General features: G+C 41.2%; 2 protein-coding genes across 3 annotated transcripts; one reads left to right on the forward strand and one right to left on the reverse strand.

The window, feature by feature from the left end:
- The first annotated feature begins 1,332 nt into the window (after nt 1-1,332).
- Nucleotides 1,333-6,422, forward strand: si:dkey-190g6.2 (coenzyme Q-binding protein COQ10 homolog A, mitochondrial). Of its 2 annotated transcripts, XM_031290294.2 has the most exons (6): nt 1,334-1,521; nt 1,784-1,999; nt 3,738-3,887; nt 3,985-4,177; nt 4,445-4,546; nt 4,887-6,422. In XM_031290294.2, exons 2-6 carry the CDS (start codon nt 1,863-1,865, stop codon nt 5,052-5,054), a joined length of 750 nt encoding a protein of 249 aa, XP_031146154.1. In that variant the 5' UTR covers nt 1,334-1,521; nt 1,784-1,862; the 3' UTR covers nt 5,055-6,422. The 2 variants fall into 2 exon arrangements, with proteins under 2 accessions (XP_031146153.1, XP_031146154.1); XM_031290293.2 differs by having other exon boundaries at nt 1,333-1,999.
- Nucleotides 6,423-8,572: 2,150 nt separating this feature from the next.
- Nucleotides 8,573-24,745, reverse strand: cs (citrate synthase). The gene is made up of 11 exons (XM_031290256.2): nt 24,487-24,745; nt 18,751-18,801; nt 17,965-18,072; nt 16,933-16,998; nt 16,504-16,635; nt 15,452-15,640; nt 15,111-15,310; nt 14,118-14,247; nt 11,485-11,586; nt 10,763-10,972; nt 8,573-10,662 (listed from the first exon to the last, which is right to left on the reverse strand). The coding sequence occupies exons 1-11, from the start codon at nt 24,535-24,537 to the stop codon at nt 10,492-10,494; spliced, it is 1,410 nt and encodes a 469-aa protein (XP_031146116.1). The 5' UTR covers nt 24,538-24,745; the 3' UTR covers nt 8,573-10,491.
- Between the last annotated feature and the right edge of the window lie 274 nt (nt 24,746-25,019).

Genomic DNA, 25,019 nt, shown 5'->3' on the forward strand with positions numbered 1-25,019 from the left:
TTAAGAGATTTCAAAGCAGGTATACCTAGAAGATACAATAAGGAAGGCTCAGGTGAATAAAGAATCTGTAGTGGCAGTATTTTTTGATATTGAAAAGGCATATGATATGTTGTGGAAAGACGGTATGCTGATTAAGTTAAAAAAATATTGGGAATAAAGGGAAGGATGTTCCAGTGGATAAAGGGGTTTTTATCTGACATAACAATTAAAATTAATGGGGAATAAGTAAGAGCTACAGTGTGGGAAATGGTGTCCCACAAGGGAGCATTATCAGTCCACTATTATTTTCAATAATGATTGATGATGTTTTTAAGGATATACAAAATTCACTTGGGGTAGCGTTGTTTGCAGACGATGGAGCATTGTGGAAAAAGGGAAGAAATATCGATTTTGTAGTGGATAAGATGCAGCAGGCAGTAAAAAAAGTCCAAGAATGGGCCGTTCAATGGGGATTTAGGATATCTATAGACAAAACAAAGACTTTATTCTTCTCTAGGAAGAAAATAAGTATGAATGTAAAAATTAAATTATCTGGGACAGAATTAGAACGAGTGGAATTCTTCAAATATTTGGGTATTTGGTTTGACAAAAAAATTACTTGGACAATGCATATCCAGAAAATTATAGATATGCAATAAAGTGTCGAATGTGATGAGATGTTTGCGTGGAGTAGAATGGGGAGCAAGTAGACCTGAATGGGATCCCCATGGACTGTTAATACCATGGATGTATTTAGAGCACTCACTAAGTGCCTGCGAGGTCAAGTGAAATGTTTAGGGTTTGAGGTGCACCAGAGCTATTACATTAAGTTATATAACTTATTTGTTATTGAGCAGAGTTTGTTGTAGCTTGGGAAAATACTTATATAAGCTGTGTTTGGCCACAAACCGTGAATCAATTTGTTTTTCCTAGGATGCTAGGATGTCGAAAGCATTGGGAAGGTATTACCCGTCCTACTTTGCCTCTGATTGGCTAGTACTCATTGCCTGCTCCGGTTGGGTTGGTTAGATTTAGGCAAGAGGAGTGGGACTGGTTAGAGATAAGATAAGAATGTCAAGGTAAGCCAATCAGAGTAGGACGGGATATGCCTTCGCCGTCCTGGGAAAAAAAATACTCGCAAACCGTGAGATGCAGTTGGAACTTCCATTTCAGGTTAAATTTGCTCTGTTGTCATCACTAATAATAATAATAATAATACTGTGATTAAAAAAAGACTACAGAGATTGTCAGAGATGGTCTACCACAAACAGGACATTATTTAAAAAGAAAAAAAGTGATCTTCATATCGCGAGAATCCAGTTGTGGTGCATGGTAACTCCAACACAGTGGGAGGCAGCATTTCATTGCAGAGCCGTTTGGCAATGGCTCCAACAAAAGGAACAGTTTGTCCCACCGGCGTTTTATTTAGCTAGCCGCAGAAGGTCGTTCGCAGCTTGGCGGTATTTCACAATAACTTAAAACCAAAACTAACTTAAATAATTTCAATTCATAGCAAGTTTGTGGCTCGAAACGTGGGGTAATGTGAGTATTGCTTAAAACAAATAGAGGAACGCGGCCGTAAGTCGCGTTTGGCCCATGGATGTTATGAAACCTTGCTAGCTATTGCTACGCTAGCAGCTGACAGCTCTAGCTAAAGGCGACAGGAGACGCTGTTGAAGTGACGGTAGTCAACTAGCTAGCCAGCGAATGCTAGCTATTCTGAGCAGTCAGAGTTAGCTACTAACGCTACGTGTGAATTGTTATACCCGTACTGAAGCAGGGTGTTTGGTCTGGAACATTGAAGCCCGGTCTAGTTGGACCAGACCCCGGGCTCAGCTCTTCCGTCCCAGGATCTCCCTTCCTTGAACCGAGTGGCTGGTTTGATGGCAGCCACGGCCGGTGCCCGGCGGTTACCCATGGGTGTGCGGACGTTTAGTGACTTTCTACACATTGCCACTGTGGGCACCCCTCGCTCGTGTCGTGCAGCGGTGCCAAGAGGATGCCTGCGACAAAACATCAGGTCAGTCTGTTATGGAAACAGTGGAGTCTATTATTATCATGACCGACACAAAGCGAGTCCTCCAATTCAGAGTCACTGACACTGTGTCTCCTTTGGATCGAATGCTAAAGAGTGGGAAGGTGACAAGCTATACATCAGAGTAGTTTGTTTTTATCTCTAAAGTGTACTTAGTGCGACGATTGTCAATAACGTTGATCCCCTGGTAGCTAGTGTCACAGTCTAGATTTGATTGACAATGAATACATATTCAAGTAGCAGACACCTGCACCTCAGGGATGGACCAATATGTTACTAAATCCAGCTAGCAATATCCAGAATTTTTCTCGCTAATATTGATAATGCATTTGAAAGATTTAAAGTAGAGATGCTTCTCAGACATGGTTATCACAAAAAGGTTTATTGTTTTTCCTAAATAAACAGACCACAACAGTTTAATTTATTTTAATTTGACAAATGCAATACTGACATGTATGTACATTTCAAAATCAGCCTGTCATAAGGAAAGGAATAACTAATTAATGTTGGATAAATACAGTATTGCTTGTTTAAACCTGTATCAGCTGATATAGATAGTAGTATACAGATTTATTGAGTGCATCCCCAGTCAGGGGTGTGCTATATCATATCATTCATGATCATATTTGTATAGTTATTGATACGATGACAGCCAGAGCACACACTCTGTACATACAGCAGCAACAACCATTATTGAAAGGCTCCAAAAGGGATGTGTGCAAGAGGTTTGGATATCAAAAAGTGAGGTAACCATGACAACATGTAAGCATTGTAAGAAGATGATGAGAGCTAAAGGGGATAACACAACACAAACCGTGTCCATATACCAATCTATATTTCACCAATTCTAAAGGGAGCCAGAAATCATGTGAGGAGGACAGCTTTTTTGAAGCCTAAACAGATAGCAGCAATTAATAATAGTAAAATAAGTATTTTTTATGATTTTATCACATCTTCATATTGATGAATATTGTTATTGCAACACTACCCTGCATTATCAGCCATCCCTATCTCCAGAAAGTAATTATACATTTTTCTAAACACGTGTTAGCGATTAGTCATAACACAGATTCTACAGGTTACCTACTGGAAAACACACTGTCATGTTGTTCAACAGGTCTGAGTAGGGTAGGCATGGGCCGGTTACTGTTTTCAAGGTATACCGCGGTTTGAAAAAGTCAAGGTTTCAAAACCACAACATTTTTGTGTCATACCGTTCCTAAGGTATGAGCTGTTTTTTACGAGGGGACATAAGGACAGAACGTGCAGTTTAGAAATCCCTCTCCCTGTCAGTGTGCAGTGTGTTTCAAAATAAAATACATTGTGTTCAATGGGGGGAAAAACATTGTTTTTTACCCAGACATTTAAAAAAATAATACATTTTAAAGCTGTAATTGCAATACCGTGAAACCGTGATATTTTTTCTGAAGGTTATCATACCATCAAAATCTCATACCGGCCCATGCCTAGAGTAGGGGTGGCATTACATGGCTTTTTGCTATTCACATAAGAGGCCCCACTCAAGAAAATACCAGCACAGTCACACAACACAACACAGAGACCTTCCAATACCTCCTGGGCTAGTGTATTATGTGTACTCATTGACTTTAGGATCTGGAAACTGGAATGTAGTGGGCCTTTTTTTGTTGTTGACTGTGACTGTGGCAGGTTGTGCCCTTTCCAGAATGTGGCTTACAGGCTTACATTTCCTCTTACCTTTTAGACACTTGTCGTCATGTGGCATTTTGATGACAAGAACTCCCAGAGTGCTTTGCCTTCAAGACTGGGACACAATGACAGCTGTTCCCCAAAGCAGAAACTTCATCAGTTTCACCAACAAAAGGAAGGAGTACTCCGAGCGTAGGATACTTGGGTAATTTTCCATTATGAACTAATAATAACTTTATTTTTAAAAGTGTTTATTTTTTTATTATTATTATTCCTTAACCTTTCAATGCTTTCTGTTATAGCTTTTCGATGCAGGAAATGTATGATGTGGTGGCCAATGTTGACGACTACAAGCACTTTGTGCCCTGGTGTAAGAAGTCGCAGACCATCATGAAAAGAGCAGGCCATTCCAAAGCCCAACTTGAAGTGGGATTCCCTCCAGTGGTTGAGAGATACACATCTATGATCTCTAGTGTTCGGCCTCATCTAGTCAAAGTAAGTGCCAGTAGCTTCACTGAGTCTGTCGGTCCTGTGAATGACGATACATCTGATGTTTAATGTAGCATCTACGGATGGTAAGTGTATTTTGATATTGCTGCAATGTGACTAACCTGAAAGCTTAGCATACTGAAACACCCGACACAATTTTTTAGTTGCAGCGAATAACGTTTGTCATGTCAACAAGCACCCATTGCTCATTTTGTGATTGTCAATTTGTGATTTCTGATCACAGAGTTTCTCGTTTGTGTTATTTTTTTTTAGGCCGTGTGTACAGATGGAAAGCTGTTCAATCACCTGGAGACAATATGGCGCTTTAGTCCTGGCATTCCTGGTTACCCTCGCACCTGCACGGTAGACTTTTCTGTAAGTAGCCTGCCGCTTACTTCTTCTTGTGGTGAAAACTAAAATAGTTCAAGACAAAACCTTGTCACCTTTGGACAGAGCCAGGCTAATGTTAAGTTTAGTTAAGTTAAATTTAGTTTATTATAGGCCAACTGTCTGCTTGTTAAAGCTTCATAATTATAGTGCAGGCATGATTCCGATCTCCTCATCTAACCCATAACAAGAAAGCAAATAAGCATATCGTCGTTAAACTGTTGCTATTCAAACTATTGAATTCACCTTCTATTGTTGCCGTATTTTATCACTCGTCTACTCTCTGTGGTATATACTAAAGAGATTATTATCTTTGTATCTTTAACAGATATCCTTTGAGTTCCGCTCTTTGCTGCACTCCCAGTTAGCCACCATGTTCTTCGATGAGGTTGTAAAGCAGAATGTCGCTGCGTTTGAGCGGCGAGCCAGTAAGCTCTACGGCCCAGAGACTCGTATCCCACGAGAGCTGATGTTTCACGAGGTGCATCAGACGTGATCTCGGCAGCTGTACTGCACGTTCTCATCTGGCCTTAAACCATAACAACCTTTTTATTCCCTTTATCCACACCAACCTGCATGATGCTGCTCAGTCGCCCATCACTTTTGAGTCTCCACCGCTGCTATATATCATGGCTCCTGTAGATGTTAGACATCCAACTCTTGGACTTCCTGCCTCAACAAATTCTTGCTTATCTCCTCCTTGTGTAAAGTCTGTCCACTTTCTGTCTACCTCCACTTACGGGATCCTTTGTTTAGCAAAAGGAACCCACCATTGCTCTCGTTCTATGGCAGTTACGAGCTGTATTTATGTAAACCAAACAGTAAATCCTTGCAACATCATGTTACTAATGGCAGAGAGTTGACTTTTATTTTAAACAAACACCACTGTGACACTGACCAAAACACTTTTATTTTTTATTTAATTTTTTAGAAAAAGGCACAGACTTTCTTTCAACAGGGATCAAGTCTTATAGTTGACTGTGAACTCAAGGTTATGTGCCGCACCGACACGTTATCAAGTCAAAGTGTGTCTAGTTTTAAATTAACTTAAGCACCTGGATAAGCTGCTTTTACTTTATTAGGAAAGCCTATTCTTTGCCTTTTTACTTTTACCATTTACATTCATATCAAATTGAAGTTTTAATATATTATTTATAGTAGGTAACCTGGTGCAAAATGATAATTAGTTTCATCCTTTTTAATGTATTCATCAGTGGCCATTTGCAAATCTTTACCGTTTTATTTGGGTTCAAATTAAATGTGCCATGTTTGGGATGTAGAGTGTTTTCACTGTATGTTGTGACAATAGCAAAGAAGTGCAACATTCTGCATAAGGGGGTAAAAGATTGTTTCTTCATTAGTTAGCTGTGCCCTCAATTCACTTTTGAGGTTTGGGAAATTTGGTTTGAATTTGTTGTGCTGTGAGAATTGTGTTTTTGGACATTGAGACTTGGCCTGCCAATTTTAATATGATCTTATTTTACAGCCCAGCACTAGTATCAATTAAGTGATTAACAGAGGTGATCTTAACTTTGCACAAACAAGGAGCACCTGACAGGCTAGAGAGTACTGTGAAATATCGTACATGGGATTAACAAAAATGTCACAGATCATATAGGAGAACTACAACTTTATATTTAATAAATATCTAGTTTTCAGACAATCACTGAATGATCTGCTTTAAATCATGGAATCACAGTTATAGAATCCGCTTGATTACAAGCTGTAAAAGTTCCCCTACTCTACTTTATGTATTTTACAGTCCATATTCTAATGGTTATCAGGAGGATTTTACTTCTCTGTCATGTACAGTGTTGGTATAAAATATACTGGTGGGCTGTAGAATAAAACATTCTCAATCATTTACCATTGTCTATGGGTTTCATGCATAGTTTTTTAGGAAGGTTTAGCTTTTACTTGTATTGGTCAAGATGCATGGATGTAACTAACAGAGGCAAAATGAGTGTTTACGTGTTACATTGTTCGTGCATGACTACATTTAGATGGGATTTATGTTTCATATATCAGTAGCCCGTGACTTTATTCCATGACAAAGGGCTCATAAAGTTCATTGATTGTATTTGCGATTTCTAGAGCTGACGGTGTTGAAGTTGTGAAAGGTCAAGTATCAAGAATGTGTGACCTTCCTCATAATAGGCACTTCATTATATCCACATGCTCCAAGCTGGATTTTGGCTTCAAAGTTAACGTGGTTTATTTTCTCTGTTGGTTAGGTGTAGGGGTGCACCGATCGGATATTAAGATCGGATATCGGGTCCCGATATTGACAAAATAGCTGGATTGGGGATCGGAAAAATGAACAGATCCACGGGTCGATCCAGTTTTCTTAGTTTTTTCCCCTCTGTCGCACGTGTGTCGCATGCTGGAAGAGTTGAGTGTACAAATAAATAAGAATTCAATACATTACATCTATGTTATTTTGTCTTAGTTAGGAAAGTAATGTTTAGTTAGGAAAGTCTGGTGCCTTTAGTCTCTTCCACATGGTGGAAGGAAGGTATAAGGTGGAAAAGGTATACAGTTTATTATTAATTCAACAACGGTATCGGATTGGTATCGGGTATCGACAGATACACAAAGCCCAGGCATCGGTATCGGGACTGAAAAAGTTGGATTGGTGCATCCCTAGTTAGGTGATTAGAAACGAAGGGTTAGTTAATCATCATTGCATGAAAACGGTCTGCGATTCACTGTTGTGTAAAAAAAAAAAAGTCTAATTTATTAATGTAAAAATGAAATTTGTTATTTCTTAAAGGATTAATATACAGTAGATCAAGTCTACTTTAGACTATATTGGAATTGGATTTAGGCGTTCACATTGTCTGTTATATTGCATTGTAAGAATGAATCTTTACCACAAATGTTTTTTTTTGTTGCTAGAGATGTTTTATTTTCAGTTTGCTGCATTACACATTTAATTTGAAGTTGTATTATTGTAGGTGCCAATACTCAAAAATTAAATCAAAAACATAGAAAAATGATTTTGAAATTAGAAATATATAGAGTATTATATGATCACTTCAGCCCTCTATCATCCCCACAGTATGTTTTAACATGACCTGTCAAACTGCAGGTGTGTGAATGACCGTTGGGCCAACAGTAGTATCCCAGTATGTACTGACTAGAAGGATGGAGACTTGTTACTGCCACTGGCTGAAGAGTTGCTACAATACAATACATCGCCAACATTTTGCAGTCCTATTATGTTTCTTTGTAAATAATGTGTGTATTTCAGAGCTTTATTTAAATAAATAAAATAAAAAGTAGGGTGGAATTTGTTTCTTAGTCTGCAGTTTTTTAAGTCATTTGCAAATTGGTCAGAAGACTAGGATTCCTTTCTGTACATGTTTACAGTTATTTGACTGCAACACTAACCTTTAAGCTTATAGTCAAATACACTTAGATGAAGCTTGTTAGGACTGAGGTTTCGTAGCACTGCTTAACTTTGACGCCACAAACAGTATACAGTCAGAGGGTGGACACAGGTCTCTGAAAGGCAGCTGACCAGCACGAGAAACTAGAGCAGGGTGATGGTATGTGGGCCAGTTATTAATAACAGCACATAGAAGAGGTGGGTATCAGGCCTCACCAAATGTATCTAATCACACAGGATGATACAGAACTGAATGTATGACAGGGGTTATGGTATTGCCAGAAATAAAAAAAAAAATTGTCTCCAGGTATTTCATTTAAATGTTTACCAAAAATGAACTGTCTGATGCTGCATGTCTCAACAAGAGACACTCAGGGGTTTACACAGCAAGAATTTGCTCATTAATAGAGCAACTGTGTTTTTTTCGGTGTAACGTCATCCTTCTACACGACAGGAACTTTCATAAAAACCAGAAGAAATCCATCAATCACGAGGACGCGGCCCAGACCTCGCTCTTCAGTGGTTGTGAATGCAGCTCATTTAGAAATACATCATTGGAATGTTCTTACAGTAAGAGAATTTTACAGGCCTATGTCCATACCATGAAGAAAACGAGACCAAACAAGTGTTAATAAAACCCTTTATTTTATTTTGTTATCTTGCCCTTTTGACCCATCCAGCCCCCTCCCACAAGTGTTTCTCTGAATCCATCAGCAATGAATTCTCCCAGTTATCACGTACAACCTTTATGCTCCTCTATGACCAAAATATATCTCTTGAACAACCCACCACAAGGCGGAACACTACAATAAAACACACACCTGAAAAAGCCAGAAGAAAGATGGTAGCAGAGCAGAGAGATTTAAACTGAGTGAACTACTGACTATCACGACAAGAGCACACGAAAAGAAAGATGCAAGAACTTAAAAACTACACCCAAATGGAGTGTTGACAAACCCAGAACTTAAGAGCAAGCTTGAAACATTCAAGTGAAACACCTGAAAAAGCACCTGCCCACAGAGCTAGGCAAGAAATCGTGTATATACAAGATAGCTGCGGTTGTTCTTTTTGTTCGTTGTCAGAATTTCGGTTACAAGGCAGTGACCAATGAGACTGAACATTACAGTGAGACTGGACACTACTACATTGTCGGTAAACTATGGTAATCATTGTGGTTATTACGAGCAAGCGATCGCTTATACATTCAAGCTATACATATATATACCTATGTACACAAAGTATAAATAAAACCACAAAATGATAGCACAAAGATTATACTTTTATACATATTCAACACAAAAAAAGAAAACCTAAATACTAAAAAAGGGACACAATCAACCTGGGGGCGGGTTTTTTACTACTACAAATTAGGAAATCCAATCAAGCAAGTGCTCCTTTTGGAGTAGTTGTTTAAAGCGCTCTCCTGTGGGGATAAAGAAACATACACTCAAAAAAGACAGGACTTTAACAAATACAAAGCCCCCCCCCCCCATCCCACTTTTTATTCAAGCTTGCTCTTAAGGATTTACTACAGGCCAATTACAACACCCTTTGCTCGAAATCTTGACGCAATTGTTAGCGTTACTGTACATTCCTCTTGATTCTCTACCATTCAGAAGACCCTTTGAGCAGAGACCCATTAAAAACAGGAAAGCATGTTAACGAAGAAAAAATAATTCCTATATAGACAAGACAGTTATTTTGATCATAGAGGCTATACAGGTCATCACTAAAAAGAAAAAGAAAAAAAACTACAAGTTGGGGGAGGAGGGGGGGGGGGGGGGGGGGAGAGACCAACGATTTAAAGGGGCAGTATCTTTTAACCGATTTTCATGTTTTTGAGTGTATATCTTGAACAGCTTTGTTAATTTTAGTGGTGAGGGCCTTTATTCTAAACTGGAGTGTTCATAAATGGGAGTGAAACCCATGGATAGACTGGGTGGGGTGACATCTGGGAACATTGCATAGAAGAAACTAAGTGCAGTCTGAATTGGGGAGGGGGGGGGGGGGGGGGTTTTGCCTGGGGGATCCTCTAAAACAAATCCCCACATTAGCCAAAAGTAGCAAAGGTTGACTCAGGTATTTCACTTAAGATCTTCAAACGAATACAAAGAAAAGTCTAATTCACTCCCACAAGTCCCTTTGAATGCCACTGCCTATTCATAGTTCCAGACCCAGTGCCCAATGACAAACACGCAGGCACTGCACATAGAGAAATTCTTAGCGATGCTAGCAGACTCAGAATGATACATAGTTTGCGCCTACTATTGATTACGTGTATATGTGTCGGATGTTTTCACCTCATGTTCCTGATGGGGAAAACTTAACTAAACGCACTCAAACGCTAACGGTGTGACGATTTAAAAAGGCCCTTCTTTTGTGAAATGACATTAAAAGCGTACTGTCTCTTTGAATCCCATTGAATCCCTGGGGTTGGAAATGACTGAGAGGAGGGGGGGGGGGTCAACCTAGGTCTGCTTTTTGATGTTTCCACCTCCTCCCACCCTTCACACTAACCCCCCAGCTCTTTTCAGGTGGTTCTTCAGCCTGACTTGGCTCCCACCAGTGTCATCAGTCCATCTGTGCTCATGGACTTGGGGCGCTCCAAGGGGAAGCCCAGGGCTCTACTCCACACCAGCTGAGCCAGCACGCCGAGGGCTCGGGACACACCGAACAGCACAGTGTAGTAATTCATCTCAGTCATTCCATAGTACTGCACAGAAAGAGGGAAAGAGGGTCAGGCATGTCGGGATCGGTAGTTGCCATTATGGGATGACAAACGGTACGATTAAAAGCCACAGCACGCGTCTTACCTGCAGCAGCACTCCGCTGTGGGCGTCCACATTGGGCCAGGGGTTCTTGGCCTTGCCCTGCTCCAGGAGCACATTGGGCACAATCTTGTAAAGCTGGGCGACCATTTTGAACATGGGGTCGTTGGGCAGGTGCTTCAGGGCAAACTCACGCTGGCAGGTGTAACGTGGGTCAGTCTTCCTCAGGACAGCATGGCCATAGCCTGGCACAACCTACGAAGAAAGACGGCAATATTTACCTCAACTTCTGAACCGTGCTACTCCTTTTACTACTTGTAATCTTTGCATAGCATTTGTTTTAGAATAGTTAAGTGTTAATAAAAATAAAAAAAACAGAAGCTCTGTGATGTTACTAAGAACAGATAGAAGTCTTGAGTTTTAAATCTCAGGCTATCAAAAGGCAAAAAGCCCTTATGACTAATGCCTATGTCTCAAATGGCTCTTCATCGTGTTATTCATTTGATGTACTGTGTATTGTTTGTGTACCGTGAATGTAACATGTATATTGTTTGTTGTCTGCGTGAGTTGATTTGGTGGCAAATGAGTTTCTACATTGGGGATTAATAACGTTTTGTAATCTTATCTAACTGAGCAAGTCATCCTTAAAAAACAATGGCAGCATGGCAGATATGACCCATGACATCCTTACCAGGGTTATGCTGAAATTACTAAACGTGAGGGCAAAAATTTATTTATAATGATGACCAGAATTGGTGTGTCTTTACCCTCCCAGACTTCAGTGTGTTCCAGATGTAATCCCTCATCTTCTCATCAGACACCTCTCCGCCCAACTCCTGCTGCAGGGCGGTCAGCCACACTAGCACCTCCTGTGAGATGCAGAAATATACACATTGATGAGTTATAACTGAATTTCATAAAAACGGTGAAAAAGAACACAAAGTACACAATTCTGAAACTTTTTCATGATACTTTATGAGCTTGTGCTGCTTTTCAGTAAAAAAAAAAAAGATAATCCCAGGGCAGGGGAGTGTAGCTGAAACTAGTAAACTATTGCACACACTCACTCTCCTCTGTATGAGTTCTGGGAATTTTAAATGTCGGCATCATGTTTGAAAGAGGCCCCGAGTCATTCTACAACAAAATTCTGGCAATTTGTCAAAATCTTCAGTATGTGAGCAAACTAGGAATTGAGCCAAAACTGTCATCTTGAGCGCTTATTAACAGGAGCGGCTTGGGCGCTGTCAGACAGTGTATACGAGGCAGCTGAATCATACAACTGGGACCAATCAGCTAATAATAAAATGTATGGCAAGGTTTATTGAAGGTGAACTTGACAATTTATGGGCTTAATGAGGCAGGCCTGAGATTCCCCCAACGACTGGCAAACAAGCCGAGGAGGGTAACATTCATTCAACTAAGTCAAATAAGCTTCACAATTCAACTGGGCGACAACTGAAAACTCTTCTTCCGTTGGGTCATTATTTTAGGCCCCAGTGCTGTTCACCTGCCGCGTTCCACCGCAGTAAGGAGAAAATAAACCTCTCCATCTTCAACTGCCATGCCACATGGAAAAGAGCCGACATGACATTTACCCAACAGGCTTTTTTCACAGCAGACATTTTGACTGAAAAGCACAGGGGTAACCAGTGTTGGGAGTAACGGTGTTTAAGTGTAACGGCGTTATTTTTTCAGTAACGGAGTAATCTAATTTATTACTTTTCCCATTGTTGCAACGCCGTTATCGTTACTGAGAATGTAAAGTGGCGCGTTACTACAATTTGGTTGAATGAAGCGCACGGTGTCAGGCTTTGGCTACACATCAGCTGCCTGGAGAGAGCAGGGGTGGGGATGATGACACCGTTGCAAATGCAATGATGATTGGCTGGGTGGGCGGATGCCCTGCTCACGCTGTCTCACTGCACGCTCTGACTAACACTAAACACAAGACAGCGACAATGGCGAAGAGCCAGGGAAATTCAAAGGTAGCATTCTCGAACTGGAAGTACCAGAACTGGAAGTACCGGCACTACTTGTAAGAATGTTTATGTAACATGCACGCTATGCCCAGGAAAAAAAGACTTTATCCACGTCTGCCTCAAGCAACTCGAATCTTATGAAGCACCTCACATCAACACATGCTAACACGACACTTGTTGCTGCTGCTAACCCAACCCCAAGCCCAAATGCAGCTAGCGTGAGCTCCAGCGAAGGAGACGGAGCCACTCTGTTAAAACAAGCAACGCTCGATTTTTTCGGGTCAGCAACAGGTGATAAAAAAATAACGTCACAGTTACTTTGCTGAGTAACTAATTACTTTTACAATGTGGTAACTGAGTTACTAACTCAATTACTTTTTGGGAGAAGTAGTTTGTAACTGTAAGTAATTACTTTTTTAAAGTAAGATGACCAACACTGGGTGTAACTAAAAAACATTAAAGATCTGTTCAAGTGTCCCAGTGTGACAGTGAGCCAGCATGAACACCAGGACCCTGACACTAAGGCAGCAAAAAGGAATTGAGCCATCGAAGATTTACACCTGTGCTTTTCCTACTGTGACAAGGGTTGGGTACCACGGATTCACGTTAAATCAAACGGTGCCAAACTTCTGTACATGAGAGCGCAAGCTTATCTGTCCTCTCTGCATGTTGACAGAGAGCGACACACACACACACACACGTATGCGCACGCACACGGCTAAGCCGATCAACTGGTTGCAAGCGTGCCAACAGTTTTCAAAACTTCACGCAGATACCGTTCGCTGTGATATGATATTTAGGGCGAGGCGACAGAGGTCGCGGTGCTGTTGATGTTACACTTCCTCTGAGACAAGCAGGCACTACAGTGGTTTCAATGTCTGAGGTTGTGGGGCAAGGCAACTTTATTTCTATAGTACATCTCAGCAACAAGGCAATTTAAAGTGCTTTACATAAAATATTAAAGAGCAGTTAAAAACGGTCATGAAAATAAAACTAGGCTAAAAAAAGATAAGATACAAATGCAAGAATAAAATTTACAGTGAGTAAGAAATGAATAATTATTTGATTTAATAGATTGTAGTGAAGGGTTTTTATTTCTTTTGTTTATTTTGTTTTGAGTGTAAAATGTTATAAACAAACAACATAATGTTCTAGGTAAATATGATAAATAGGTTAGGAATTATTTTTACAACTAAAATTATTTTTTTTGTTTTTACAGAGGGAAAGTACCGAAAAAAGGTACCGTTGGGAATTTAAGGTACCGGTACGAATGTGAACGGTACCCAACCCTAACTGTGATATGTTAAAAAGTTCTGGTAAACGGCTTGAAGGATGCCGATAAATACTGCCCTACACCGACTTCTGAAGCCAGCAAAATTGCATCTTCCTTAGGTGAAAATAATTATTTTCTTGGTACAAACCTGATTGGCCAGGCCATGCAGAGGACCAGCCAGACCATTCATGGCAGCACTGAAGGAGAGGTAGGGATCAGACAGGGCACTACCCACCAAGTGGCTGGTGTGGGCACTGACATTGCCCCCTTCGTGGTCACTGTAACATTACAAAAAAATAATAAATTTAAATTTGCAAATCTAAACATGTTATCTCCACAATTTTCAAAACAAAAGCGACAATTCTAAAGCAGCCTGAAATCAAAATTTTGTGTGGGATTACACTAGACTGAAATAGTACTATATCAACACTGATCCAAATGTGAAGAGTGGCCATTTGTCCCTATGTCCTATGTGTGAACAGTATGTTTGTCCACTCCATGTGCAGTTTGAATGCGAGAACCTCAAGCACTCTTGTGCCTTTCCTCTGACAATGTGTCAGTTTGATTGCATATGTTTGGCTTGGTGCACAATTTTGATGTTTAATCAAACGTATAGGTCGTGTAAAATATCATCCAGTATTTTAGGCTATTAATTATACCTCTTTGAACTCAAAGTGTGAAGCTGCCAATTCAGGATGGCAGGACTGTTGTAAGAACAGTAGAACAGCAGAAGTTGCACCACACAAACTTTGTCTGACATGACCATACATGGCATGGTTAAACAATCAAGACCAATGTTCCTTCATGCAAGGTGCCTTATCTCACATTACATGTTTAATGTTCTGAAGCCAAATGTTTTTTTTTAATGTTTTGCCTTAGACTCTTTTGAAGATGTTAAAATTAATATAGTAGCTTAGTCCTTGGGCACAGAAAAATATCCACTGTTTGAACTAGTGTCCTGTTCTTCAAACACTTCAACTGAGTTTTGCTTCAAACTCGACATTTAATTTACATTAAAAGAGCAAAACTTTGATCAAAGACTAGAAAGAGAAATGGAGGATAAATCCTCAGAAAATAGTGAGAAACCCATTTTGAAAATCAAAGCGAGTTTGTAATCTGATAGGTATGTTTCAAGTTGCACCTGTGGATGGTGAGGTAGAGCCTCATCAGCTCAGTGAACTGGGCATCGCTGTAGCCCAGCATGTTGCTGAAGTTGTGGGACCAGTCCAGGTTCGAGTCGATGGCTCCGATGCTGCTGCCTTCGCGGTACAGGTTGCGGTAGATCTTGGCAGCAATGCATGGCAGCTTGGCAATCAGGTCCATGGAGTCTTCATAGACAAACTAAGAGAACCACCACAAAAGGATGCACCACATTCAATGAAAAATGCATCTAGTAGTCAAGATAGCTCTCTTTGGATAAACATTTTCACCCTAGTCCCAAAGCCACCAGCCTAGTTTAACATGAGATCAATGTGAACTCACCTCCCAGTACTTGGACTTGTGGACACCCTCAGAGTAGGCCCGTGCAAAGCTGCTCTCGCTGTTCAGAGCTGTGATGGCAGCACTGAACTGAGACATGGGGTGAAGGTTTGTGGGGAAATTATCCAACATGGTGACAACGTGAGAGGGAAGTGCTGCTCTCTTTGCCCACTCTTTGGACACCCAGTTCACCTGGAGGAACAGGAGCACACAATGGAAATGGGTGACCAGAAATATTCACTTTCCTGCTCATTCTACATCAGGGTTTACAAGTTGACAATGTGTGCTACAGACACACATACGCAGATCAAGTCGTAACTTCACAGCAACCACAGTGCCAAAGAAGGGCCTAAGCTGTTTATTATTTTACATGTAAAATTGTTTGGTAGGGAGAAAAGGATAGATCTGACTTATCCTTAGCTGACTTCTTTGAGTCAATAGCAGATGCATTACAATTCAGAATATCAAATTACAAAAGGTTATAGGAGGTGAAAGATATTCTTTCAGTAAAAAAAAATGTAGTCAGCTAAAAGGAGAGGGTTTATCAGTCAGCTTATCCTCATATCACTCTTCAAGGAGATAGCTGGCAGCGATAAAATGCTTATTTAAAAAAAAAGGTACAGGCATTTTATTGTTCCCCAGTTATAAAACAATATCTAGTTTATAGGATGGTTTTCTGGAGTCATACAAAACTAAGTAATAACCAATACTTCTGCTGACAGACATCTTGTGATCCACCTTCCCATGTTTATAACAAGGCAACAGTAATCGTAATCATGTTATCACTCACATGTTATAGAGTTAGTCTTTGAAGCAATTCCGAAGCAAATATGTCACTTTCTACATACTATACTATCTACATGTATTATTCTGCAGGAATGTTTAATTTAGAAAACGCTGAAACAGTGTGGGGAGATTCTGTCAAAATATGACAAGCAGCGCCTGCGATACCAGCACCGACAGATGGATGGAGAAACTGGACAGCTGCGCAGCCCTCCCTCACTATAACACTACTGCACAATTATCTAAGAAGCTTCAGCTCCTCCACCACTCACCTGCTCCTCGGTGGGCACCTGTCCCGTGACCAGCAGCCAGAAGAGGCCCTCGGGCAGCGGCTCCTCACCTCCGGGAGCTGCAGGCAGCAACTTCTGACACTCTGGAATGCTGTAGCCCCGGAAGCGGATGCCCTGTGTATCAATGGAGAGAGAAGAAAATACATATTCAAGTTAATCCTGAAATGCACCATCAAGTGAGTGTTGGCAAGCTGCCAGCGTGAGCTCTGGCTCTACCAGGATCTCTTTACACGTGTTGGCCTGTTAACAAGATATAAGACCATAATGTTGCTCTGCCACTGGAAGCTCGCCACTTTAATAAAAAAGCAATCCAGATAAGTGCCTACAAAGCAGGCTTATCTGCAAAAGGCAAAGGGTGTTCAAATTATGAAACCACTGTAATGCTTTGTGCCACTTTGGAGGCATACTGACCTCATCAGGGTCCAACACAGAGGTCTCATACACCAGACCCTTCATCCCCCTCATACCTCCATAGACCTGTGAATGAAAACACAAGCATATAGATACATTACATAGTGAAAACTGCTAACACTATATACAGTTGTGCGTTTGCAAAATCTTTCACAAAGACAGAAAGAATAAACCTAAATCCTATTTAACTTTAGATGTGTAAAACTATGCCCTGGAATAAGTAAATGCACTTGGATATTAAAGCCTCTGAACACCCACACAAGGTGATTTCAATTATTCTGGCTGGTTAGACCTGTGCTCAGGTCGAAGGTGGGCCAGAGCTATGGTGGGAATTCATTAGGTCACAAGTTTCATCTACCAATAAGAATGAGAAATGGGTTATTTGTCCCGCCCTAACAGGTGCCACAAAGCTAACAGGAGGCTCAGGAAGATGTCAATCACTCAGTCTATACAGACCCACACAGTTCCGGGAAGAGGTCCAATCAGCCAGAATAACTGAAAACACTTGTATGGGTGTTCAGGGCCTTTTATTTATATAATAATAAATAGATTAGCATAACATGGATGGGCCACAGCTGAATGCTTACTTCTTGTTGTTGAAAGTAAAACTAATCCAAGTCAGGACTAAAGTAAATCTTCTAAAAACGTCATGGCAACTAGCCAGAGGTCAGAGGTGTAGTGAGTGATTAACCGAAGAGGATGACGCGGTTATTGCACTGGTGTGTGTGTGCGCGCGCGTACATATATGGGAGCAATGCGAGTCGGCAGTGTACAGTAGAGATTTGAGTGACTCAGCTAAAATGTCTGCGTTGGCAGGAAGCTTCGTATTGTGACCTCTGATGGAGGTGATTAAACAGACACAGTAAATAAGGCTGGGCAGGCCTAGACAGATTAGGTGAAGCAAATATGCCACGTCTAATCCACATCATGGTCGATGGCCTACATGCTCCTTCCTAAATGAAATTCATTCTGATCTCCTTGACACATGTAACCCTCCTGTTTGTTGTGTCCAACATCCAAAGAGGCACTCACCATGTCAACATTAATCTGTCCTATGTTGGTTTTGCCATACTGTTGTTTAAAGTTCTTGATCCTGGTCTGTTCTTTAGGGATGAGGTCTGCCAGAACATCCTTCAGATTCTGTAAAAACACAACGTTTAATTAGTCAAGCCCTTGATGGATTGGCCATTGATGAACATCAACCCTGTTGTCCGCAGTCAATCTGTGAACATCATTTCTTTTCAGGAAAAACTGGGCTATTAGAATATTTGTGCTGCAGAGAGGTCACTTCAATGTTAAAAAAGTTCTAGGACCATAAAGACAAATGAATAAATAAAACGGAACATGAATTCTTGATATCACACACAGCAATAAAGCTAAGCCAATCTTCTGTCCAAATCAGTTTTCATATGTATTAGGAGTCAAACAGTGAAAAAATAAACCTAAGTTATACAGTGGACAAAATAACTAAATTTTTTTTTTTTTAAATCCAGACGCTTTTGCCCCCATGACATTCACTTATGCCAATAATCAAAATAATAATGTCATATTTATTGATATCACACACACGGCAATGCTACACAAGCATTTCTGTTGTCTAAAACAGTATAAAGCACATTCCACCAGGTGAACTGGGGTTAATTCAACAGACTATGTAAACATCTGTAGCGCCACAAAAGGTCAACATGTACTATTAATACTCAAGAGAACACAGAGTGACAATCAGTGCCTTTTCCAAATGCCACTTACACTTCAGAATAATAACCAGGTTCAAATTTAAGATTTAAAAAGTCTTTGGAGTTAACGGAGTGTACTTACTGTTGTTGTTGCGCTGGCATTTCTGGCAGCCACAAGGAAGTAGGTGGCATTCTGTTGAACACACAAATAAATAATAGGATTTTGAGTATTAATAGCACAACCACAAACCCTAATAACAAATGTAAAAGGCCATGTGTGGCCGGGTTGGCTCAGTGGGTAGAGCAGGCGCACATATACTGAGGTTTCTGCCTCGACGCAGAGGTCCAGGGTTCGAATCCGACCTGAGACAATTTCCTTCATGTCTTCCCCCTCTCTCTCTCCCCTTTCTCACCTAGCTGTCCTGTCAAAAACTAAAGGCGGAAAAGCCCAAGAAAGAAAGAAGGCCAATGCAACATTTTTAGGCTACTAAAGCTCCTTACATTAGGAACTGAGACAACATTGTGGCACTTAAAAAGTATGTTGGACAATAACTAAATTTCTATTAGCTTGCAAGTGATAACCACGTGGTTTCAGACCACATCATACATAGAAAACTGCAGTAATTTGTTATTTGATGGTCCTCCAGTTAACAACCTTAAGTAGTAGTAAGAAACATCTACAATTACTACTAAATTATTAATCCTTCCTCCTTGTATTGACAAGCACTTCATTTCTCCCCTCTGCATAGTCTCAATTACTCTGGGCATCCTCTCTAAAAACAACTTAACTTGTCTCCATTTGTATCCCTTTTGTACAGATTTTGCTTGTGGGTACTTTCTCCTCCAATTTCATCAAATACGAGCTGTGTGTGGGAGTGCTGAACTCTTAGCCTGGGAAAACCCTGACAAACTTCCGGCAAATTTGAGATTTGCTCTGCAAGTCAGTCTGGCCAAGAGCCCATTCAAGCCCATTTCAAAATGTTTCCATATCGAGGCACCAATCACAACCGTTGAGGCGGGCTTCACACGATGACGATAGCGCAGCTTTTTGTTTACATTCAACATGGCGGCCACCGAAGCGCAGCAACCCGTTGATGCCACTGTCGCTGCTACGTCACCCGGATCGTTGGTCTAATTGGTTGAAGGACTATCCAATTGCGCCCAGAGGCATTTGAGCGGCGTCGGTTGGTGACGCCCCTTTGGAAATGGGCTGTGAATGAAGCTTGCCCAGACCCACTCTCAGTTACAACTGAGAAGGGTCTGGTGTCAACCAGGCTAACTGAACTCTTACATATAAATGATAAATTACATTCAAGCCCTTGCCAAACAAGTTCACACATCACTACAAACAGCTGCTACAAGTGAGGAGGACTACTCCTTGACATTACTCACATGACACATTACCCTGCCAAAGAAATCTGCCAATGACGTAAAGATTGTTTTGAGTCATACAAATATTGCTCCACTTCAGCACAGTGTGTCACCTAAAAAAAACAAAAAAAACCCCACATGCCACACAATCACCAGTCTACAACGTCAATATGTATGATTGATTCACGTGCTAATGTGGGTTCCTCAATTTCTGCATTTCATGGTAATTCGCTGCAGGTGTCAAACAATCACTAAACAAAAAGTTTTTTTTTTTGTATTGGAATTGGAGGGCCTTTTAATGGAGTAGCACACCTAGTACTGAGATACTGTAACATGACTAACAAAAAGGAGACCAAGGATAGATCATTCTCATAAACTCATTTTTGCATGACTAAGATAAGTCTGGAAATAAACAGACGATTTTCAATATTTCCTACCTAACTCAGCATTCATTTAAGACCTCATACTATGCTCAGTGAGTATGTTTACATGCACACCAATATTCCGAATATGACAATATTCCAAATTTGATACAGGTCATGTAAACAGCATATTCCGGTTGGATATTCCAAATAAGGCCTTTTTCCGAATGTAGCATTTTCCGATTAAGATGTGGGTTATTCCGGTATTATTCGGGTTTTAGAGGCATTCTTTGGACATGTATACAGTGCATTCGGAATACGCGTCTCAATTGAGGTTTTTAACCACAGTTTACGGCCTCTTGCCTGTTTACGGCTTACCGGCAATTCCCACTGGATATGTAACGGCTGCGGATCCGCTCCGGAACGTCAGTGGAGTCATTAGGTTTTCATTAAAGTCAATGTGTGTATTTCCACTGACTGCGGAACGGCTGCGTTCTGACTACTAGCCAGTCAGAAGCAGAGTATGAGGGCGTGCCACGCTAGCAGCTAGGCGAGCATTATAACATGTGTTACAAAGTGACACAAAATGACGCGTGTTCGTCACGGAAGTAAAGGCTGGACTACAATAGAGCTGTTTGGAGCAGTTTGTGAACAGAGTTTTCTGTTGGAGATGGTAAGTACCTTTGGGGTGGACTTTGGGCTTTTTCACTTTGTAAAACCTATTACACTGCCCAAGATGTTCATTCATAAAAATGAGAGGGCTGGTTAGGAGGGTAACTTTGGGTCATGCACAAAAAAGATATATAACACAATAAAGGAAAGGGAAAAAGCCAAAACGCATAATATGAGCACTTTAAAAGGTTTGTAGGTATTGCCAAGATGAGCAATGTGGTGGAAAAGAAAAAGATCACTCATTGCACTGAGAGACCGAACATTTCTCTAGAACTAATGGTGCTTGGGTTCTTAAGCCTTGGACTGTTGCTAACGAGACTAATGGATGTACAACAGATTAAAAAACGACTGGCCCTGGGTATGAAAGTGTTTGGAGGCTAGTAATCTTGTTGGAAGCTCAGTGGTGAAACAGGACTCCTCTGTCACCATGTCAAAAGTATCAATGGGAGAGGGAGGAGCCTGGGGGGGGGGGGCAGCTGGCTCTGCTCCCAATGGGATCCCCTCCCCACAACCACAACCGATGAGCATACAAAGGACCGACAAGGCTCACCGAAAAAACAGAAAGGATCTTGCATCACCACCAGCTGAGAGAGAGAGAGAGAGATTATGTAACAGCTCAGGGTCTTAAATATAGAGCCGCAGTTTCACTCAGTCACTCGCAGTGTCCTGCCTGCTAGAAAGGTTAGAGCAACTACACTGCACAGAAGGGTATAGAAGTCAAAGCAGAGGATGTAACTCAAATCTAACCATACTTTTGTTTACCTAACATTCAATTTGGAGGAAGAAACTGTGTTGACAGCAGACACATCATATACGTATTGTGTCCGTTAGTGACTCTTTACCTGCTATATGTAAGAAACTCTTTATATATTCTAAAAAAAACAACAACCAATCGTTACAACCTTTGATAAATGCTGTATTGCGCATTTGTTAAATAATTTCCACTCCTTTCTTCTCTGCACATTTAAGAAACAGGTTGTGGCACCTCAAATTCTTATCACAAAACTAGAAATACATGAAAGTCAACTTTCCCTTTCTGAAAAAACTGGATCTGAAACCAGAAATTATTTAGAGACCACCACATGTATACTGTGAATCACCTGATTTGCAGTCATAGTTCAGAAACAAAACATTTTTTTGGTCAAAGAACAGCATACAACCTCAAAAAACAGCTGACTAATAAAACTCCTGAGCAAAGATTAGAAGTGATAAGAGAGAAAGGGTGAGTGCGACACAGGTTCTATTTTTAGAAGGCACAGACCTCTCCAGTTGCCTCTCCGTCAGCTCTGCAAAATGTATGTTGAATTGTCTAATTAGTTAATTAATGAATTAACTAATATTAGTTGTGCTTGATGTGGTTGACGTTGGACAGTGATGGCATGTGGCTATGAGTCCTTCATCAGGATCATCCTGCCGACTTTGCTAACCTGTCGATTCTGCTAGCCTGGGATAGCTAGCCAGCTGGCCGGTCAAGTTTCCAAATATAAACAGAGTAAACACAGAGGAAAAGGAGGAGAAGAAGAGCTCAAGCTAGCAAGACCATCTCTACGGCCATCTGATGACTAAAGGTGTGGACACACGGAGCCGACGGCCAAACGTCGGCAGAAAAGGCAGTTGGGCTGATCAGTCTCCCCGAGTTGGTCAAAAAAGTGCCTCGGAACACACCGAAGAGACAAGACGTAATACGTCTCCATAACAGCAGGTGGTGCTAATCTGTATTGTCGCCCCAAAAATGAAAACCGGCAGCTGATTGGACGAACGCATCACGTGGGTCTGGTTTCTCCGGAAATTCAAAGACAGACTGTCATGGCTGCTTGTTCAGAATACGATCTCATATTGTACTAAAATAATTCACCGAAACGTGTTTCTGAAAACATTTTAAGCGAGAAATAGACCATGCAGTTGCTGAATCTGTCTTCATTTCAGATCAACAAAGGTCAGTTTAAAAGATTTGTCAGATTTTGAGAGACTCTAGTCACACTCAATCCGCTCCCCGTTTCCAGGTTAGCACTCTACCAATCAGATTGGTCATTTGAGTCCGACTGCCGGCAGTGCCCGCCCCGCCGATTATACATGTCAAATCGGCCAAAATGAAGGACGACGGCCCCTCAGACGGACGACGACACGGAACACACCGAACAGACTCGAGTCACTGACCTCGCCAGACTGTCCAACGGCCGATTATCGGCTCTGTGTGTCCACACCTTTAGTCCCTCATCAGGATAGGGAAATCAACTCAGCAGTCTCCTGCTGACTCTGCTAGCCTGGCCAGTCAAAGTTTTCAAATATGAATATCAGAGTAAACACAGAGGAAAAGGTGCAGATGGCTATCAGCTATAACCTATGGCTACGGTCCCGACTACGTGGACAAGCAAGGCCATCTCTGCATCCATCTCTACATCAGAGGGGGCACCGAGGCAAGCGTGGAGGAATTGAACACCGACTGCGACTTCTCTGCTGGGCATCCTGCTAGCCAGTGTGCAGACGTCAGACGTGAGCTGGGTGGCCTCAGGTGGCTTTGGTGTCCTTCCGCCAAGACTTGGCTGGATCCTGAGTGTGCCAATCTATTGGCCACAATCTGCTTTATGATGAATCATGCGCAAGTTGAAGGAGCTGATGAGATATGTGCCAAATAAAAGTGATTGATATGAGGGTCATTCAGTGTCAGCAGTCTAGGCTGAGAGGTCAGTGGAGTAAGACACTGGCTTACAGTCACTGGAGGTTACAGTCAGCAGCATGGAAGTCAATTACTTTATCCTTGATTGCAAGTGTTTAAACATATTAGGCATTCAGGTGATACAATCATGATATAGTTCACTATTAAAGTATTGTTTTAAATCACATGCTAAATGGTAAAATCGGCCAACTGAGATTAGATACTTTAGGTGTCTGGATTCACTTTTTTCTACAGGATTATGTAAATGTCACACAACATATTTTGATGAACTAATCAAATGATAGGATGCTAGATCATTGGCTGAAATCTTATCTTGAAGGTCAACGGGTGTGGTGAAGAAACACAAAGTTGAAGCTGAGTTTAAAAGAGATGTTAGTCTGTACCTGATCAATAAAACTTATTTACTAATAACAAAGAAACGGGACAGGCGAAGTTAACACGGTCTAGTCACTAACGTTAACGTTACTGGTTAAAGAAACATGTTCAGGCGGTGGCAGGCCAGCACAGGGAGCAATGAAGACACAAGTTCACAAACAGTAACATTATCGGTATAGCATCCCTAGCTATATAAAACATAAAGAAATTAAGTCTACTCTTAAAAGCCGTTACACTATTTTAGAAATGATTAGCGCTTTTGGTCAACAGCATTTCACAATGTGGTTGACAAGGCTAAGCTAGCTAATGTTACGAGGCTTGCTATTACGTTGTTAGCCCGCTAACTTAACGTTAGCCTCAGTAATAGCATCCACAACTTTGACTGCTAAACTGGCATCAAGGCCGGTTCAAATCCTCTTACCTTTGAATTGAGTAGCTTAGGTGCTAACCTGCTCACAGTCAGAAAGGACATTGTGTCTGTGTAAAAGTGTTATTTCCACTTATTCTTTACAACTAAAGAAGCCGCTGCAAGTGCACCACGGAGCTAGTTGAAGGTGCCCCTACAGAAAGCAGAAGGTTGAAGAGGGATTCAGGCCCGCAAGTAGCAGCAATGTTGATTGGACGATGGGTTGGATCGGCACGATAGCGTATAGGGATTTGATTGGCTAGAGAGCTATAGGCCCACCCTCTGGCTATGACGAGAGCTACAGATCAGGGTTGGTTCAAGAACGAGTTTTATAGTCTTTCAACTTTTCTATTCAGTTGAAGCAAAACTACTGTAATACTGATTGCAGTTGATAAAGCACCCGTTCTAACCACGCTTATCATGGTTAATGTGACAAGGACTCTCCTCTACACTAATCTTTATTTATCAGGTTTAAGTAACACGGATTCCTTTAGCACAGGTGCAGTTATATGGCATCTTGGCTGTGGCTCCAATACAACAGACTCTGA

Source organism: Sander lucioperca, chromosome 12 (assembly GCF_008315115.2).
Source record: "Sander lucioperca isolate FBNREF2018 chromosome 12, SLUC_FBN_1.2, whole genome shotgun sequence".
Classification (NCBI taxonomy): Eukaryota; Metazoa; Chordata; class Actinopteri; order Perciformes; family Percidae; genus Sander; species Sander lucioperca.

What these genes read in the sequence shown, in the direction of transcription:
- si:dkey-190g6.2 (XM_031290293.2), top strand. Translation starts at nt 1,863, where the DNA reads ATGGCAGCCACGGCCGGTGCCCGGCGGTTACCCATGGGTGTGCGGACG. An exon ending in TCCGAGCGTAGGATACTTGG is followed by an intron (nt 3,888 to 3,984) that starts GTAATTTTCCAT and finishes TTTCTGTTATAG; the next exon opens with CTTTTCGATGCAGGAAATGT. An exon ending in CCTGCACGGTAGACTTTTCT is followed by an intron (nt 4,547 to 4,886) that starts GTAAGTAGCCTG and finishes TATCTTTAACAG; the next exon opens with ATATCCTTTGAGTTCCGCTC.
- cs (XM_031290256.2), bottom strand. Translation starts at nt 24,537, where the DNA reads ATGTCCTTTCTGACTGTGAGCAGGTTAGCACCTAAGCTACTCAATTCA. An exon ending in CTCTACCTCACCATCCACAG is followed by an intron (nt 14,248 to 15,110) that starts GTGCAACTTGAA and finishes GTAATGTTACAG; the next exon opens with TGACCACGAAGGGGGCAATG. An exon ending in ACACACTGAAGTCTGGGAGG is followed by an intron (nt 10,973 to 11,484) that starts GTAAAGACACAC and finishes CTTTCTTCGTAG; the next exon opens with GTTGTGCCAGGCTATGGCCA.